The sequence below is a fragment of the Heterocephalus glaber genome, unplaced genomic scaffold, assembly GCF_053883595.1.
Source record: "Heterocephalus glaber isolate CG9 unplaced genomic scaffold, H.glaber_assembly_v1.0 deba00000676, whole genome shotgun sequence".
Lineage (NCBI taxonomy): Eukaryota > Metazoa > Chordata > Mammalia > Rodentia > Bathyergidae > Heterocephalus > Heterocephalus glaber.
In genome coordinates this window covers 3697658-3716967 of record NW_028258156.1, presented here as the reverse complement: position 1 = coordinate 3716967, position 19310 = coordinate 3697658, and the positions used below count along the sequence as shown (strand labels likewise).

At 36.1% G+C, this 19310-nt stretch overlaps 1 protein-coding gene across 3 annotated transcripts in view; it reads right to left on the bottom strand.

Annotated features, from left to right (window-relative positions):
• Positions 1-19310, bottom strand: part of Skap2 (src kinase associated phosphoprotein 2) — a 310376-nt gene that overhangs the window by 52194 nt on the left and 238872 nt on the right. For all 3 annotated transcript variants that reach the window (XM_087206614.1, XM_013070279.3, XM_087206613.1), the window contains 2 exons: positions 12104-12181; positions 10940-11023 (listed from right to left, as the gene is read on the bottom strand). Coding sequence is in view for 2 of the 3 variants with exons in the window: in XM_013070279.3 (XP_012925733.2) it covers positions 10940-11023; positions 12104-12181 (162 nt within the window). In the remaining variant the exon portion in view is untranslated. The remainder of the gene's footprint in view (positions 1-10939; positions 11024-12103; positions 12182-19310) is intronic.

Sequence of the window (19310 nt, the reverse complement as noted above, 5' to 3'; positions counted from 1 at the left end):
TTAAAAACTTCAAAGTTTATTTGGTTGAAAAGTCTAAAATAAATTCTATGAGGTTCAAAAACACTATACTTTAAAAATTATAGCATTTCCCAAAATGTTTTTTTATGAGGTATTAAAAGATAGGTGTTATAGTTTGGATCTAAAAAGTCCCCCCAAAAGCCTCATCTGTTTGGATGTGAGGCTTCTGGAAGGTGATTGGATCATGAAGGCTCTAACTTCATCAGTGGATTCATCTACTGATAGATTAATAACCTGATGGCATTATTGGGAGGTGATGGAAACTTAGAAAGTGGGGCCTGACTGAAGGAAACAGGGCTTGGGTGAATGGCTTTGGAGACTATACATGTCTCAGCCCCTTCCTCTCCGGCTCACTCACTCTACTTCCTGGCTAAAATGAGGTGAGCAGCTCTGTTCCACCATGCCCACTCCACCATGATCATCTGCCTCATTTTAGGCCCATAAAAATGAATCTAGATGACCATAAACTTCAACCTCTGAAACTATAAGCCACAATAAACTTTTCCTTCTTTAAGTCATTATTCTCAGGTATTTTGTCTCAACGATGGAAGCTAACACAATGGGTTTCTGTGATCAAATAAGTTTGGGAAGCTTTCTGCTGAATTAAAATTAAGCTTTTTGTTTTAAATAGTTTTATTAGCCCAGGTTATACAGGTATGTCTTTTGGGGGGCCTTTAGTATACTTACATAATGAATTAATCTCTGAGAGAAAGATTTAGTATGCAGCATTTCCAAAAATTATTTGTACATGGAGCCCTTTTTTCACAGATCATTTTATGAATCTGATACCCCTAGAACATATTTTGCAAAATACACAACTAGAAGAATAGTGGAGAAAAGTAGCAAATAATAAATGGTTAAGTATGGTTGGTTCTTCAAAAATCCCCAAAGAAGACTAAGTCATTTTTTCACACATTACACAAATTTATACTGAGCACTTTAAGCAAGCCAGGTAGAACTATATGTGTGCTGAGACAAAAGCTAGTAACACTTTTATCACCCCTTGCCCACCTTCCTACTGTAATAGATACCCACACACGCACAAACACACCTACTATACAACCTTAAGTTCTTTGCAAATATTAATCAGTGATCTATTGGACTGAAAAAGGAATTTAATTCACATTGTAAAAAGTGGAAGTAATCTCAGGCAAAATATCTAGGTCAACTAGGACAATTTTAAAAGATTTCCTTAAACTCCCTCAGAGCAAAAGGATTTTCAAGACCAGACTTGGAAAAATGGCTCTTCCTTGCTGCACAAGGGCTCAACTGTTCCACTGATTAGGTCCATCAGATCTAAAACCATACTTTCTATCTGCAATTTGGGTCTAAAATTCTTATCAATCTTAGATGAATATATTGGAAAACATAAGGCCTGGAGTCTACATCTAGAGATGTAAAATCAGCAATACAAAGACTGATTTTCAAAGCAGAGGGGGCTTTCTTATGCTAGATTATCTAGGAATAAAATAATCACACAGCAAAACCAGGTGATGAACTCTAACTTAAGACTATCAGATCCACTTTAGACAAAACCTCCAGAAATACGATATGAAGCCATTTATCATCAGATCTTTTCGTTCTTCTAAGAGGAGAACCAAAGAGAAGTGATAAATCCAACTTACGGTAAACATTTCCAATAACATAGACATTGTTGTTTAAGGATGAATAAAAGGGAAAAGCAAACAAGTAAACATAGGTATCAGGAAAATATAACAGTGCCTTAATTCACGAACTTAATTCCACAATTCTGGTTGCAAACTGAATTGGGTGAGAATCAAATCAAGTTTCCCCATAAGGTCAACATTGAACCTGACCATTGAATTTGATTCAGTTCTCATCCAATTCGATCAGAATCGTGAAAAGAATAAGTTCTTTTCAGATACCACGGAGGTACCACTGTATTACAGAATCAAAGACAAAACACTTGAGATATAGAAAATATAAGTAAACTTGGGCCAGGGATTTAGCTCAGTGGTTCTGCCACCTGCCCAACAAGCTCAAGAATCTGAGTTCAATCCCCGGTATTAAAAAAAAAAGGAAACTAGGAAAACCCAAAGTAAGCTTTAGACATTGCTTTCGTACCTCTTATATATCAAAAAGCAACACCACAAATTTTAAAGAGATTAAAGATGAAATAATTTAGCAAAATACAAAGAGAAATGGTTGAGCTAGAAACTGAAATGAAGCCAGCAAAATAAAAGGGGGAAAGTATAAGGAAACAAAAAATGTAATAATAATGAATTAGAAGTGAAGTATCAAAAATTAGAATGAACATTGTTGAAAATTAAATATACTTGAAAAACTACTTCATCAGGTAGAAAGAGTAAGGAAGAAGAAGGACAAAAGGGAATGTGATAGACAAAGAAGACTGACAAAACCACAACATAAAAAAACTGAGTGTTCTGGAAGATGAGTAAAGGAACAGTGCCAGTAGTCAAAGACATAACAGAAGAAAATTTCACCTTATCAAAGACAGGTCCAACTTGGTAGAACAAAAGCTAATAATGTTTAAGTAAAAATGATAAAACACCTAACAGTGTTCAGTTGATTATTTGTATTTGAGGATAAAAAATCATACAAATAGCCAAATGGGATAGGATGTGAAACCAGAAAGGTTGAATCAAAGGAAATGCATAGCTTTTGCAAAACCATAACCATAAAGTGGCCATATTTCTTATTAACCAGTATGGGACAAGCAGTCTAAGACATGAAATGGGCAAACATGGCTACAATAAGACCTTTTCTTCTCCCTTCACATCAGCTTCCCTTCTGGACAGAGAAAAATTCAGCATTACATGGTTATCCATAATGATTTATACATTTGTTCCACAGTGCTTTCTGCGACACCTATTTACACAGATTGTCAAGAAGAGCAAAATGCCAGTCCAACAGGAAATAAGGTCTTCTAAATTTATTTACCCAAAAATAAATGTGAAAATACTGTGAAAGACAAGTAAAACATACTATCTATGTGAGCTTCACACTCAGCAGAAGTTTATTCCCTTAAGTGCCAAACTTCTTAAAATGTTAGTCATTGTGATGGAAATCTAAAATATATACTCCCTTAACTTCTGAAGCAATGTCTTTTAAACATAATTTAATATTTTCTTGACAATCTAGCAGTATCATTTTGAGTATTAGTTTTTATATTATAACACATTGATGCCCTCAGGATTTCTGAGGTATTTGTCCCTCTATTAAATTTCTCTCAGCTTCAATTTCACACTTTAACCTTGCCTCTATCATGTTGCTCAAATTTAATGTCTACAGACTTGAAGGCCGCTAGGAGAAACTAGATAATGAAATCCATTAAGTCAGTAACTTAATTTTACACAATTCTACATTCAAGATAAAAAGCAGTTGGCTCTGATCTCCTACAAAGAATAATCCATGAGGCTAAATGACAGCTATTTCCTTCTACTTTCTCACTGGCTTTTAGATTTTCAGCTCTATTCTGGGTATTTGAAGCTGCCAAAAAGACAACTCGCATTTACTGAGCTCCTTCCCTTTGTCAGGAATTCAATGTAGCATATCTCATATAAACCTTGTACTAATTATAAGTGACAGAAGATATATATCATATCTCCACCACTGATGGGAAAACAAACCTTAAATTAACCAACTCATGGCCACACAAACGTAAGTAGTAAAAACCAGGACCCTAGGGTAAGTCTGATTCTAAAGGCCTGCTGTATCAACCATTTCACATTGTTTCCTAGAAAGGTGTTTTCAAAGCATATTTGAAAACTCATCCATCTTGGATGCCTGCTAAAAATGATAACTACCACTCTGCACTGTGCTACATAGGACTCTTCTGCAGGTGGGTCCAGGAAACCAAATTTTTAGTAAGCATCCCAGATGACATTTTGATACACATTTATGTCTGAAAAACCACTGTCCTAGACAAAACATGTAATTTATGAAGCCAAAGTAGAGAAGATAACATTATCTTGCAAATTTTCCCATCATCATTTACAGGTTCCTTATCATTGACTATTTCTTAAACAGCCATGATGGGTTATATTCTAAATCCTGCTATTTGCTCATTTTACAGAGTTTTCTAGGAAGTCCCATTCAATTCCAAGATTAACCTCCTATCAATATGGCTCTGACTCAAAATTCTCTATTTTTAATCTAGCTTCAAAACTGTATATCCAAATTTTCATCTGCTTACTATAAATGCTTCATCTCTTGAATGTCATATCCTCATCCCCAGCACATGTGGTCCCCAATGCCTGTGATATTTCTTGTTGTGGTCCCCATCTCAATAAATAGTACCTCTATTAACTCAAGCACCCAAACCAGAAAACTGAGTGCCATTTTTTATTTCTCCTGTTCCTTCATCAATCCCTCAAACTCCCCCATACCTACTATCACCTACCAAAATCCAATCAGTTCTATTTTTCTCACAAATGTATTTGCTTTCTCTCTTCTTCCTTGGCTCTCAGAAAACATGCTTAAAACCAAAAACACTTTCATGTGGTTTTAAATATAGCATAAATACAGCAACTAAATAATCTCATATCTTTTAGCACATCTATAAATTATGGGCATTCATTAATGGGGCTCCCTAGAACTCAAGCATCTTTTCTGTTTTTGCCATAAGATTGCTGGGGATAAGGCTTGGCTTTCTACCACAGAAGCCAAAGAAAGGCTGATTTTCCTGTTGTAGCTCAGGCAAGCAGATGCTCCAGCGTGAGACCTCAATCAGAAGATGGTAAGAAATCAGGAGAATTCAGAATCCATGGTAGCAAAGGCATTTCCCAACTGGTGGCAGGGCACAGTGGCAATATCGCATTTCATGATGTGACAAAGCCAAGGCCAGTAATGTGTCCCAATCAGACCCTAATAGCTTGCACTGAAGTTCTAGTGTTTTTCCTGCCTTAGTTCTTATCTACTTTTTGAGCATAGTTTTTGGGCCTTCCTATCAGTTCTGTGTGACAGCTGATATTCTCCCAATGATTTCCTCTTCTGTATAAAGATGGATTTTATTGTTTGTACCAAGAATGCTAACTTGGTACAAATAGCTAGCAGACAGAAAACTATGTAACATGTTCGTCGATGTTTGACAATATCTGCTACCTATAGTTAAGAAGATCTTTTACCCTCTGTGAATAACTTAGGTTATTTCCAAAAGTACAGACATTTATTAGCAGAGAAGAAACTATGCCCCTCAATACTAAAGCCTTTTACCAAACTTTATCAAAACTGATCAGCAAGTTGTTTTAGGACCCTTAAAGCTAAATAAACATTTTTCTTTTGTTTATTCAGCTCACAAAAATAAAAATGTCAATGCTTGAAATTTTTGGTCTTTTGAATTACACTATAAGGATATATCAAATAATTGCTATTTTAGGTGAAACTGTTAAAAGTTCTATATATTTGTTAAGAAGCCCTTTGCGCAAGCGCAAGGACCTGAGTTCAATCCCCGGTACCAAAAAAAAAAAAAAAGAAGCCCTAAATAATAATGTATTTATAGGTTTAAAGACAAGAATTTTTACTAAAATTAAAAGTTTGGCTAATATAACCTGATGATAGGACTGGAAATAATTTTGCTTTTTTTCTTGCTTTAGAGTATTAGTACACTGACAAGAATAACAAGTGGTTTTTGTATACAGTCACTGCTGTAGTTTGGATGTGGAATGTCCCCCAAAGACCCATGTGTCAAAGGCTCGTTCACCACCAGCCTACTGGTTGGTTCTATTGGCAGGTGGTGGAACGTTCAGGAGCTAGAGCTTAGCGAAAGGAAGTTTGGTCCCTGGAAGTATGCTCTTGCAGGGGATTCTGAGACCTCAGCCCCTTCCTCTTTGTTTGCTTCCCAGCCACCATGAGATGAGAAGCTTCCTTTGCTACAAGCTCCTACCCTGATACAGTTCACCACAGGCCCCAAAGCATCAGGCCAAATGAACATAAACTAAAACTTCCAAAACTGAGTTAAAATAAACATTTTCTCTTTATAAGATGATTATCCCAAGTATTCTGGTATAGCAATGGGAACATAGCTAACACAGCCACGTATTTTCTTTTTTAGTACTTAAATAAATTATAGGCATTTTTGTAGAAAAGGAATAAAGCTTTTGTTTCTACTTTTTTTTTTTGCCTATTTCCCTCTAAAATTGAAATTCAGATAATAATTACAGTATGGTTTTCTAGACTATCATAACCAACAGTTACTGTTAAGATAATCCTTATACAAGGATTATCTTAACATCCTACATATATTGTTCTCTTAGAGCCTCCTCTAATAATTAATGAAGAATTAATGCTGCTGCTATTACTTATGCAACATAAAAATAGTTAAGCACAGACAATAGCCAGTGCTTCTCTATGTACTTAATGCAGGAAACAACCCCAGCTTTGGCTCATACTCAGCCACCTCAACTTCAGGCAGGCACCGGCTCCAGTGAGCTACATCCCCGGTCCCACCTCAACTTCAGAATGTGTCCTTCCAATCTCACTTCCTCCAACCCTGTTCCTGTCAGCTGACAAAGCAGTGTTCTCCACATCCAATCAGAGCTTGTCATACGATCTTTACCTTCAATGCTTAGAAACATTAACTGTCCCTTAGACTGGAAAGCTCAAACTCCTGCCCAGTCCTTTGAGTCAGTATATTATATTGTTTGTCAATAATGGTACCTGACATATAGATGTTCAAAGAATAACTATAAGTATGGAAGATGCCATAGCTATATATCCATCTAAATATGTAAATCTAGCTATCTAGACATATAGCTACAGCAGTATAGATATGTAGATATGTAGACCTATCCTCAGTTTATACATTAAAACTATAGAGAAATATTTTAAATCAAATTGTCTCCTGTTTTATCATAACAACATTTATGGTCATCAGACCTTTTAATAAGACTTAGCTCGTACCTATTTCTGCATGCTGAAGAAATCTTACTAAATATCAGGTATATTTTAACTTCTCTATACTCTTACAGTCTCTCAACTATAAGGGCAGAAAAACTTAAAAATTAACACTTGCATATCAAAGACCCAAAAGTGTAAAATTATAATTCCTGGTAAACAGTAGAAATAATGATTCTGACTTAAGAGATAAAAATATTATCATCCTTCACATACCAAATGAAAACAAAATTGCAATATAAATCCTAAAAATATCAGAATTCACTCACACACTTCACATATATCATCATTGTGTAATTATAAAATATTGATGCACTATCCCAGGAATAATTTTCAAACCAAACAAATATATTCATTCTTTACTACCAACTGTGAAGTTGTGGGAGAAGTCAGTAAGGAGGTCAATTTCAATGAAGAAATTTATTTCTTTACCAAATCTTGAAAATTCTATTATATTACATCATCTGTATTAAGCCAAATTATCTACTTTTATTATATATTTAAAATAGATTGTAGTGAAAAATTACAAACACATGATGTTAATAACCACTGACATACATTTAGAATGACCCAGGCTACTAGCAGCTGCCACTTACCAATCAGATGGTTCTGGGTTATTCTTTAATTGGGGAGAAGTATGGGAAGGATAGCATAATTTCTGAAAAAAGATGAGTACTACAAACTGCCAATCCTATCCCTCCTCAAAAGTGAGGATAGATAAGGTTCATATCATTATGCTGATTTAAGATCATGTGGAAGGTAAAAAAAAAAACAAAAACAAAAACAAAAAAATACGAGTTTAGAATAGGTTCCTAACTAAACCATCACTGATGGGCACCCCTGGACAGATTGATAACAATCACAAAGTTGTGGGGAAAGCACAGCTTTGGTGTCAGAGAGATCTGCATTAAGTCCCTGCTCGGCCTCTCAACAGCCCTGTGGTAACTTCTTTTGGTTAGACTGTTCAACAACCTCCTAAATGCTTCTCTTGACCAACTCGCTATCCATTCTAATCCATTCTCCACAATACTGTCTTAAAAACCAAATCTGGTTATATACCCCTCTGCTTCAAGGCCATATTCAAAATCCTTAGCAAGGTCTCTATTCTCAGAAGGCTCTTACCAATCTGATCTCATCAACTTCTTTAGCCTTATGTGCCCTCTGCCCTTACTTACTCTGTGCTCCAGCCTTTATCACAACATCCATTCAATCTCCATCCAATCTCTGCTGTTCCTTTGCCTGGAATGTTTATTTCACCCTTCTTCAATTGTCTTAATTCATCTGTGATGCTATCAAACCCAAGACTAGATAATGGATAAGCAAGAGAAATTTATTACTCCAGTCCTGGAGCCTGGGAAGTCCAAGATCCAGGGACCAGTATCATCAGCACCTAGTGAGGACTGCTCTCTGCTTCCAGGTGATTCTTTGTTACTGCATCCTCCAAAAGGGACAAATACTGTGCCCTAACAAGGTTCTGGGCAAAAAAAAAAAGGTCTCCAGAGCTCACTCAAGCCTTTTTAGCTAGGGGACTTATTCAGGATAGTGAAGCTCTCATTGCCTAATTACTTCCTTAAAGGCCCACTTCTTAACACTGTCTCTTTAGAAGTTAGGTTCCAACATACAAATTCTGGAAGGACACATATATTCAAACCATAGAATTCACCCAGCGAACTCCTACTCAATGTTTAAAGCTCAATGCAAGTGCTCTCTTCACCAGGGTGTCCCTAATCTTCCTTGTCATTCAAAGTTATTTTTTAAAATCTTTTCGTGCAACTGCGTTGAAATTATGTCTCTCTGCCTAGCTCCTCACTTTGGACCCCATAGCATCCTCTCTTCCTCTCATTAATACCCACACAAACCAAATTGTGAACACCTCCAAGGATCTTTAGATGTCCTGTATATATTATCTACCAAGTATCCAACTGTTTACCAAATTAAAAAAAAAACAATGAATAAATAAGTGAATGAATGAAAGCCCTGATGGAAATCTGAACATCTAGGATCTAGGAAGTCTGATGAATGAGTCTCATGACAATCACAGGAAAAGGAAGGAGATGAGAGAATGTACGTGATTTCATAAAGTGATAAAAAATGTACTATATATTTTGTTACTTAAGGGCTCCAAATGGCTATGAATAATAAAAACAAACAATATTTATGGGTAGAAAGGTAAGTGCATCATATACCCTAGAGGATGGAACTCCTCTTTCTAAGCCATTACTATCTTGATAGGTCAGTATGTTTTCTGGCACACATATAAGGGAGAAATTGTGAGCTATGGATCTGTCAAACAGTAACAAAGTACAGTTTAACCTAGTAAGTGGTATCAACTCCTTCTGTGCCTCTATAATCCATTTATCTAAATCCTACTTAGCTGGAGGATTATAGTTCTCATATATCTAAATAGCTCTTCCCAAAGATTGGGTAAATGGTTTATACATACAAAAAACAAGGCTTTACAAACCAGCTATCTGATTTCACAAAAGGAAAAAAAAAGTTTTATTTAACACATTTTCCTGGAAAAAAATATATAAAGGAAGGAAATCAAAATCATGCCAAACAAGCAATTTAAAATTGTCTAAAGGCAGATATTTTTAAGTCCTTAAAAGAAGAGAAACTAGCTGAGAACTCCAAAGAAAGAAGCCAAAGGAGAAAAAAGCCACCAAAAACATACTTGAAATCATCCTAGAAAGAGGAGCCCTCACAATATTCAATGATTTGGAGCTTATGTCTTTTTCTCCTTGTAATGCCCCTTCTGGAAGCAAATGTTACCTATTTCTTTCTATATGACCCTTAGTTTATGATGTTCAACTTCTTTTTAATTTTTTTATTAGTGTATGTTTGCAGTACATAATGACTACATTTACAGTGGGGAGTTTGCACATGTACATCTTAATTCTTTTTTTGTCCCTTTCCTCCCATTCCTGCCTTCTCACTCCAACTCTTGTTCCTGGAGACCATGATGTCAGGTGAAATAAATCAGGCACACAAGTTTAAATATCACATGGTTTCTCTTCTATAAGAAACCCAAAATATAAATAAAGAGCAAAATAAAAGATACTCTGAAGCAGCAATATTCAATTTCTTCCCTGCTTTCCCTAGGGGGGAAAAAAGCAAAACTAAGAGTTTATATGTTTTATATTTCATTATTTTGTGCCTTTATTTGTTCAAATAAGAAACTTAAAGTTATATGAGCTATGACTAAAAGGTTTATTAATTAAAAATAAAATTACAAAATGTATCTGAGTGTTCTAAACCTAAGATAGTAACAATAGTGGTTAAGAGATTGGATTCTGCATAGGTTGTAGGTAAATCCCAGAGCTGCCATGTACCAGCTCTGTGACTTTGAACAAATTTTAACCTCTTTATCCTCAGTTTTCCTAACAGTAAAATAAGTGGAACTAATAATAGTACCTACCTCAAGGAATTGTTGTCAGTTAAACAAGTTAATATAGCTGACATGCTTAGATAGCTAAAATGCTTAACAAGGGTCCAGGATATAGTAAACATACTTGCTGCCTTTTACATCAGTAAAGGAAGATCAGAAGAGTACTGTATACATTTATCTGCATTTTTTGTGTGTGTGTGCCGGGGATTGAACTTGGGACCTTGCCCTTGTGAAGCAGGTGGCAGAACCACTGAACTAAATCCCAGGCCCTGAATTTTTCTTTTAAAATATTTTCTTTTTCTTTTAGATTTCTCACACTTCTACTGTGTTTGCCTTTCTAGAAGTGCTATAACTGTAGCCTGGTGATAAATATTTTCTAAGGTGAAAGGCCACATAGATGAAAGTTATTTTACTCTCTTTTCTAATTCAATAAAACACAACTGTGTTAACTTTTGGGGGATAGAGTCTGGAATTCAAAGTATTTGTCAAATAATGAAATAGAAGTATAAATTACTCAGGCTATAACTGTTAAAAATTCTGCTATTCTTTCTCTATTTGTGTTCAGTTTACTCTGCACCCAAAAATTAGGGGAGGGGACAGGAAAAATGGCCCAAAATTGCTCATGCAATAGTTGATATAATTGAACAGCAACACTACCTTTATCACTCCCATAATAATAGAACACTGTTTTACTGAGAGCACACCATCGTTTCTGCCATTCAAATCCCAGAAAGCTGTGATCTGTAATAAAGGGAAGAAAAGAATAGTTTAATGTATATGACTAATATAAATATAAGGCCATTTCTTTACTATAAAAGAAAAGTTCCTTTTAGTGTTAATATTCTGTGACTAATCTGTATATTCTATTTCAAAAGACAAACAACCACCCACAACCACCAATAAAGCTAAAAGGAATCAACTGAATCAGAAATTGAGCTGCCACACTTATGTCAATTGCCTGGCTACCAAACTTCACTGACAGAGACAGTTTCAAAAACACATCTTAGGCCACAGTGCCTGCCAGGAAAGCACGAGGTCCTAAGTTTGATCCCCGGTACAAAAAGAAAAAGAAAAAGGAAAAAAACCTCACATCTTTAAAAGGGCAATTCATCTGGACTTCATTTTCTTATCTGTTATAAAAGATGCATATTATTTCTATTATCTCTTTTGGCTTTAAAATTCAGCTAAGGAAGCTAAGAAAAGCAAAGGGAATATAAATAGGAGGGGCCAAAGAGACTACCTGAGAGATAAGCAGAATGGTAATGAAGAGACTTTCTACTATTCATTTTCCATACCTTAATACCACTTGCGTATTTCTTTTCCATTAAATTTTGGTGTTGAAAGAGTGAAACCATCTGGTCAACTCCCAATTATTGTGGCCAATGGAGAGGAACACTGAAATGAATACTTGACAAAGGCAGACAAGATGCCAGGCTTGCTGTGACCACAGCAGACATGGTGTATGCCAGGTCAGGGGCAGGCTGCTACTCACCAGGGTGGGATAACAGTGAAAAATCCCATTCTTGAGAACAGTGGCATGGCCCACAGCTTTTCCAGGAGATACAGGGACCAGCTGTTGAATCATTTATAAACAGCCCAAGCTGGAAACTATCCAACCCACTGTTTTGTTTTGTTATTAAAAATTATTTAATGCTAAATCCAATATTTTGTTTTAGATAATAGCGTCCATATTTTTTTTTTTACAGTCCTAAACTATGCCATCATCTAAAGAGAATACTGGCTCCACATGTATACTAAAACATGTTTTATCTGTAAGTGAAAACAATCTTAGATTTTTTTCAATAGAATTTTACAGCTTACCTTTTCTGCGTTTTTCAAGGTAGCCAGCCTTTAGAACAGAAGGGAGGTCCTGTGCTGCAATTGGAGGAAACTGGTTTCCTGTGGGAAGTAGAGGAGAAAAAAAAAAGTGGGTAATCCATTTTAGAAGAACCAAGTGTCAGATCTAATTAGACTCGGCATACTTTGAATTACTAAACTTGCTTAAATCCAAGCCTTGGTATCCTTGTTTCAGATCCATTCCATAGGCGAGTCGCTCTCCTCCCTCCTATAAATCCCAAGAGCAAAAACATGTTCAGTACTCTTCTACCTTAATACATTACTGCCCCAAAATACAGTAATGTGCTGTAACTGATCTTGAAAGGGTGATACTTTTCAATCTACATTCTATAAGGACACAGAAACTATTATAAATAAATGCAACAAATCCCTGAAAGAGGTTAGGAACTTCAAATAAATCATGTAAGATTCTTTATACTTTCATGAGGTTAACTCTTCAAGAATTTAAATGCATATTAATTCTTACCTGCCTATCCTTATTTTTATTAAGTAAAACATAAAATGATGGACCAGCTTACTGCGCAGGCAGAGAGAAAGGTCCCTGGCCACCTGCAGCCTGCTCTCCCCCCACCCACCTCTGGCTTCCTGGCTGTGCCGCTACCTGGTTCCACACTACAAAGGCACACTATAAAGACCATTGTCCTGGGCTGCACAAGTGAACAACAGAGAGAGGGTCTCTCTCACTCCTTGATGAAAACCGAAACCCACTGGAAAAGTGAAGAGAATCTCTGCAATAAAGGCACACCAGACCACGGTACTTGGTAAGTTGGAGGGATCATCACCTCCCATCGGAACCTGGACTATCTTCAGGGGAAAGGCAGCTGGAACCTTGCACAGTTCAACCCTGCAGGAGGACAGGGAATTCAACTTGGGAGTTGCAGCCAAAAATCTGCCTGAATCTCAAGGGTCTGCAACTGGCTTGCTGAGACTCATTGACTTATACCTGTACACTGCTGCCCACGTTGTCTACTGTGACAGCAGACACATACCCTGAAGGAGGCCCTCTTTTTATTTTTTATTTGTTATGTTCAAAATTATTATTTTCTTTTCTCTTATTTTAAATTTTTTTCTACTCTTTTCAAATTTTTATTTTGTTCTTTTTTTCTTTCTTTTTCTTTTCTTTCTCTCTCACACTCTCTCTCTCTTGCTGTCCCACATTGTTCTTCATCTCCCTTTTTGTTCCTGTTCTGGCCCTAATTCAGATTTCTTCTTTATTTTTCTTATCTTCTCTTTTTCCTTCTCTTGCCTGTGTCCTCTGGCCTCACTGCTAACCTTCCCCTATCCATCTACCTATCTATCTTTCCCTCCCCAACTCCTTCTAACTCCCCATCCCAAAGGGTAAAGTTGCTATACTGAAGAGTTTATTCACTATAAACATATGTTGAGTTGGTCCTCGATTTTGATTTAATTCACACAGGTAAAGGTGATAGATTAATAACTACCACAAATTGTCATTTTCCAAGATGTATTTGATGCTATGGTGTTGCTGATTGTATTACTTGGGCTAAAGTGTTGTGATTGATCTAATCAGTTGTCCTTCCTGGTATAATGAAAATGAGACAGTCTCAGAGTCATGAGAGACTCATAACCTAAAGACCAGCTACATCCGGAAAAACCTCAGAGAAGCAATCATTCCATAAGGGTTCTAAATACAAGCAACAAAGATACTTACAATAACCAATTTCGAAGTATCAACCCAGGAATTAAACCAAGGACAGTAGCAAAAACAAAAATGAGAAGACATTTAAGCAAGGCACAAACTCACACTTCCACCCTACCAAAGGTAAATTCTGGGAGAAACCAAGGTGGAAAAGTCTGATAATCAACAACCTGGACACCCTGAACTGATAGCACAGGAAGAAACAAAACAGATGAATGAGGCCCTAGAAAAATTCAAAACAGAAATAATTTCCCAGATAACTACAGAGATGGTGAGCAGAGTGAAAGACATGATTAGAGGCTCTAGAACAGAAACAGATAAAAAAATAGATGAGCTCAGAAAGGCTGGAAGCCATAAATGTCCAGCATAAGAAAGAAATGGAAACTATGATCTCCCAACATAAGAAAGAAATGGAATCCATGAAACAGATTTAAACAGATACCCAGGAGATTAAAAACTCCTGAAAGTATGCACAGCAGATTAAGGGAATGTGAAGACACAATATCAGATATGGAAGACAGGATTGTGGTTAAAGACCATGAAAACAGAGATTTCTTCAAAATACTAAGGGAACATGAGAAATCAATCCAGCAGCTGCTAGATGATGCAAAGAATAACATAAGACTGATAGGACTCCACAAAAAAGCAGGAGAAAGAACAAATGACATAAAAAAAGAACTGTTCACAGAAGTAATAGTAGAAAACTTCCCGATAGAGGTAGAGAATTGGACATACAGATAAGTGAGGCATACAGAACTCCAACTAGCCACGATCAAAAAAAATCTACACCTAGGTATATAATAGTCAAGATCCCAAAAACCCAACAGAAGAACAAAATCCTACAAGCACTTAGAGAAAAGAAACAAATCACATACAAAGGAAAGCCCATCTGAATCACAGCAGACTTCTCAACACAAACCCTCAAATCAAGGAGAGCCTGGAGTGAACTATTTCAAGCCCTAAAAGAAAGTAACTTCCAACCTAGACTGTTGTATCCTGCAAAATTATCTTTCAAAATCAATGGGGAAATTAGATACTTTCACAACAAAGAACACCTGAGAAATTTTATGACTACCAAACGAGCACTCCAAACAATTCTAAGCAATATCCTAGAAAAAGACAATGAAGGTCACAACTCCATGAGGGCCAACAGAGGGAAGGCACCAGGCAAGGCAAGAAACTAAAGGGAAAGGGGAAAAAATAAAAAATAAAAGAGCCAACAACAGTAAAACATCATGACAAGAATGAGTCATTATCTATCAAATATAACCATCAATGTTAATGGCCTCAATTCACCAATCTAAAGAAATAGACTGGTAGAATGGATTAAGAAGGAAAATCCAACAATATGCTGTATACAAGAAACACATCTAACTCAAAAAGAAATTCATAGACTGAAAGTCAAAGAATGGAAAACAGTTCTCCATGCAACAGGAACCTGGAAAAAAGCAAGGGTAGCAATCTTATTTGCAGACAAAGTACATTTCAAACCAAAAGTACTTAAGAGAGAAAAGATGGTCATTACATCCCTGTGAAGGGAACAATCCAAGGGAAGAGATGACAATCATAAATACATATGCACCAAATATGAATGCCCCCAGCTATACAAAACAAATATTAATGGACACGAAAAACCATATAAGCACTAATACAATTGTACTGGGGGACCTCAATAACCTACTCTCACAAAAGAGATCATATAGACAAAATATTAACAATGAAATGCTAGAACTGAATCAAACTATTGAACAAATGGACTTTATAGATGTTTACAGAGTGTTTCACCCCACAAAATCAGAATACACATTCTTTTCAGCTGCACACAGATCACTCTCCAAAACAGACCACATGCTAGCTCGTAGGACATGTCTAAGTAAATGTAAAAGAATTGAAGTTACCCCCTGTACATTATCAGACCATAGTGCAATAAAATTGGAGGCCAATAACATAAGAAACCACAATCTCCCACAAACACATGGAAATTAAGTAACACCCTCCTGAACAACCAATGGGTCACAGAGGAAATAAGAGAAGAAATTAGTTTCTACAAGAAAATGATAAAGCCAGTACAACATACAGGAATCTATATGCAGTTCTAGAAGGGAAACTCATAGCAGTGAATGCCCTTATTAGGAAAACAGAGAGAACTCAAATAAACAACTTAATGCAGAACCTAAAGGTCCTAGAAAAAGAAGAACATAACAAACTCAAAGCTCCTACAAGAGAGGAAATTATAAAGATCAGAGCAGAAATCAATGCAATGGAGACTAAGAGAACGATACAAAAAAATCAATGGATCAAAGAGTTGGTTTTTCGAAAGAATAAATACAATTGATAAACCTTTAGACAACCTTATCAGAAAAAGGAAAGAAAAGGCTCAATTCCATGCAATTAAGAACGAAAAACATGAAGTTACAAAAGATCCAGCAGAAATCCAGAGGATCATCAATATCTACTTCCAGAACCTGTACTCTAATTAAATGGAAAACACAGAAGAAATGGACAGATTCCTAGATACATATGAATTGCCAAATTTAAATGAAGAAGATATAGAAATTCTAAACACCCCAATTACAATGAGTGAAATTGAAAATGTAATAAAAAATTTACCAACAAAGAAAAGCCCAGGTCCTGATGGCTTTACTGAATTTTACAAGACATTTGAAGAAGAACTATTGCCATTACTCTGCAAATTCATCAAGGAAATTGAAAGGGAAGCAATACTTCCAAATTCATTCCTGGAAGCAAGTGTTACTTTGATTCCAAAACCAGGGAAAGACCCAACCAAAAAGGAGAACTACAGGCCAATCTCCCTAATGAACACAGATGCAAAAATCCTCAACAAGATACTGGCAAACAGAATACAGAGGGTCATCAAGAAGATCATACACCCTGACCAAGTCGGATTTATCCCAGGGATGCAAGGATGGTTCAACATTTGTAAATCAATAAATGTAATACACTATATTAACAGAGCCAAGGACAAAAACCATATGATCATCTCAATAGATGCAGAAAAAGCATTCAACAAAATCCAACACTGATTCATGATAAAAACCCTGCAAAAAATTGGAATAGAAGGTCTTTATCTCAACCTGATTAAGGCTATCTATGAAAAACCAACAGCTAACATCATACTAAATGGTCAAAAACTGAAAACTTCCATGCTAATATCAGGAACAAGACAAGGATGCCCACTGTCACCACTCCTGTTTAATATAGGTCTGGAAACATTAGCCACAGCAATTAGAAAAGAGAAAGAAATAAAAGGAATAAAGATAGGAAAGGAAGAAGTTAAACTGTCATTATTTGCTGACAATATGATACTTTACATAGAAGACCAAAAAAACTGCCAAAAGACTTCTAGACTAATTGACAGATTCAGTAGAGTAGCTGGATACAAGATCAACACTCAGAAAACAATAGCCTTCTTATAGACACAAATAACAGACTCACTGAGAGAGAAATTATGGAAACAATTCCTTTTACAATAGCATCCAAAAAAATGAAATATCTAGGAATCAATTGAACAAAAGAAGCAAAAGATCTCTACAGTGAAAACTACAGCACTCTGAAAAAAGAGATAGAAGAGGATATTTAAAAAAATGGAAATACATCCCTTATTCCTGGGAAGGAAGAACCAATATAGTGAAAATGGCCATACATCCAAACTGCTATATAGATTTAATGCTATGCTGATTGAAATCCCAACAATACATTTCACAGAACTAGAGAAAACAATCCAAAAATTCATTTGGAACCAGAAGAGACCTAGAATACCAAAAGCAATTGTAGGCAACAGAGATATGGCTGGGGGTATCACAATCCCCAACTTGAAACTATACTACAAAGCTACTGTGATAAAAACAGCATGCTACTGGCAAAGAAACAGACCTGAGGACCAGTGGAATAGATGAGAAGATGCAGAAACAACTCCAGACATACTCAGCCACCTCATCTTTGACAAAGGAGCCAACCACCCTCGTTGGAGGAAAAACAGCCTATTTAATAAATGGTGTTGGAAAAACTGGATTTCAACCTGCCAAAGATTAAAACTAGACCCATATCTATCATCATGCACTAAACTAAGATCGAAGTAAATTAAAGATCTAAATATTAAAACAGAAACACTAAACTTGCGGGAATATAAGTTAGGTAAAAGTCTTGAAGACGTTGGCATAGGAAAAGACTTTAGGAACAAAATCTCAGTAGCATGGGAACTAGCACAAAGAATCAACAACTGGGATCTCATCTTATTAAAAAGCTTCTGCACTGCAAAATAAACCACCAACAGAGCTAAGAGACAACCTACAATGTAGGAAAAAAAATTTTAGCAGCTGTGCATCCGACAAAGGACTACTATCTAGAATATATAAAGAACTGAAAAAAATCAGACCCCCCAAATTCAAAGACCCAATTCAAAAATGGGCATCTTAAATGAACAGACATTTCTCAGAACAAGAAGTAAAAGCAGCAAATAAATATATGAAAAAATGTTCAACATCACTGGTCATTCGAGAGATGTAGATGAAAACAACACTGAGATTCCATCTCAACCCAGAAGGAATGGCTGCTTCAAGAAATCATCCAATAACAAATGCTGGCTGAGGTGTGGGGAGAAAGGAACCCTTCTCCATTGTTGGTGGGAGTGCAGACTGGTGCAACCACCATGGAAATCAGTATGGAGATACCTCAAAGAACTGGGGCTAGAGGTCCCATTTGACCCAGCTATTCCCCTGCTGGGTATTTTCCCAAAAGAATTAAAAGAATCATAGCACAGCAATATATGTGCACCCACGTTTATAGCAGCACAGTTTGTAATAGCTAAAGCTTGGAAACAGCCCAAGCGCCCATCAACTGGAAACTGGATAAAGAAGGTGTGTTTTTTTTTATAAAATGGAGTACTACTCAGCCATAAAGAATGAGAAACTAGAGACATTTACAGCTAAATGGATGCATATTGAGGCCATACTCTTAAGTGAAATAAATAGGATACATATGTGCAAATACCGAATAGTTTCCCTAGTGTGAGAAACTGAAAGTGTAAATAAGGATTGAAATGATTAAAATGAATAATTGATAATCTGAAATAGGAAGAAAAGGTCCAAAAGGGTAGAGGATGTGGTGGGGAAGGGGAAAGGAAAGAAGGGAAAGGAAAGATTATGAGAAAAGGAAAAAATAGAAACAAAGCCTCTGTAAATAGGGAAGGGAGCACAGGGAATGGGGAAAAAATAAGAACTAAGATACATCATGTACAGGTACAAGCACCCAATGATAAATATAAACATACTGTATACCTAAAATGTACCAATAAAAGAATTTAAGCAAAAAAAAAAAAGATTTGTCCCCAAAATCAAGTGTTAAAATTTGTTGCTCTAAGTCCATACCAAATTCACTCCTCCCTGATTACATTCACAGATAATTACTGGTACTAAACTGAATGAGTATACTTTAGATTTTTCTAGGGCATTTAAGAGCCTAAAATTTAGACTGATCTGATAGAATTATCAT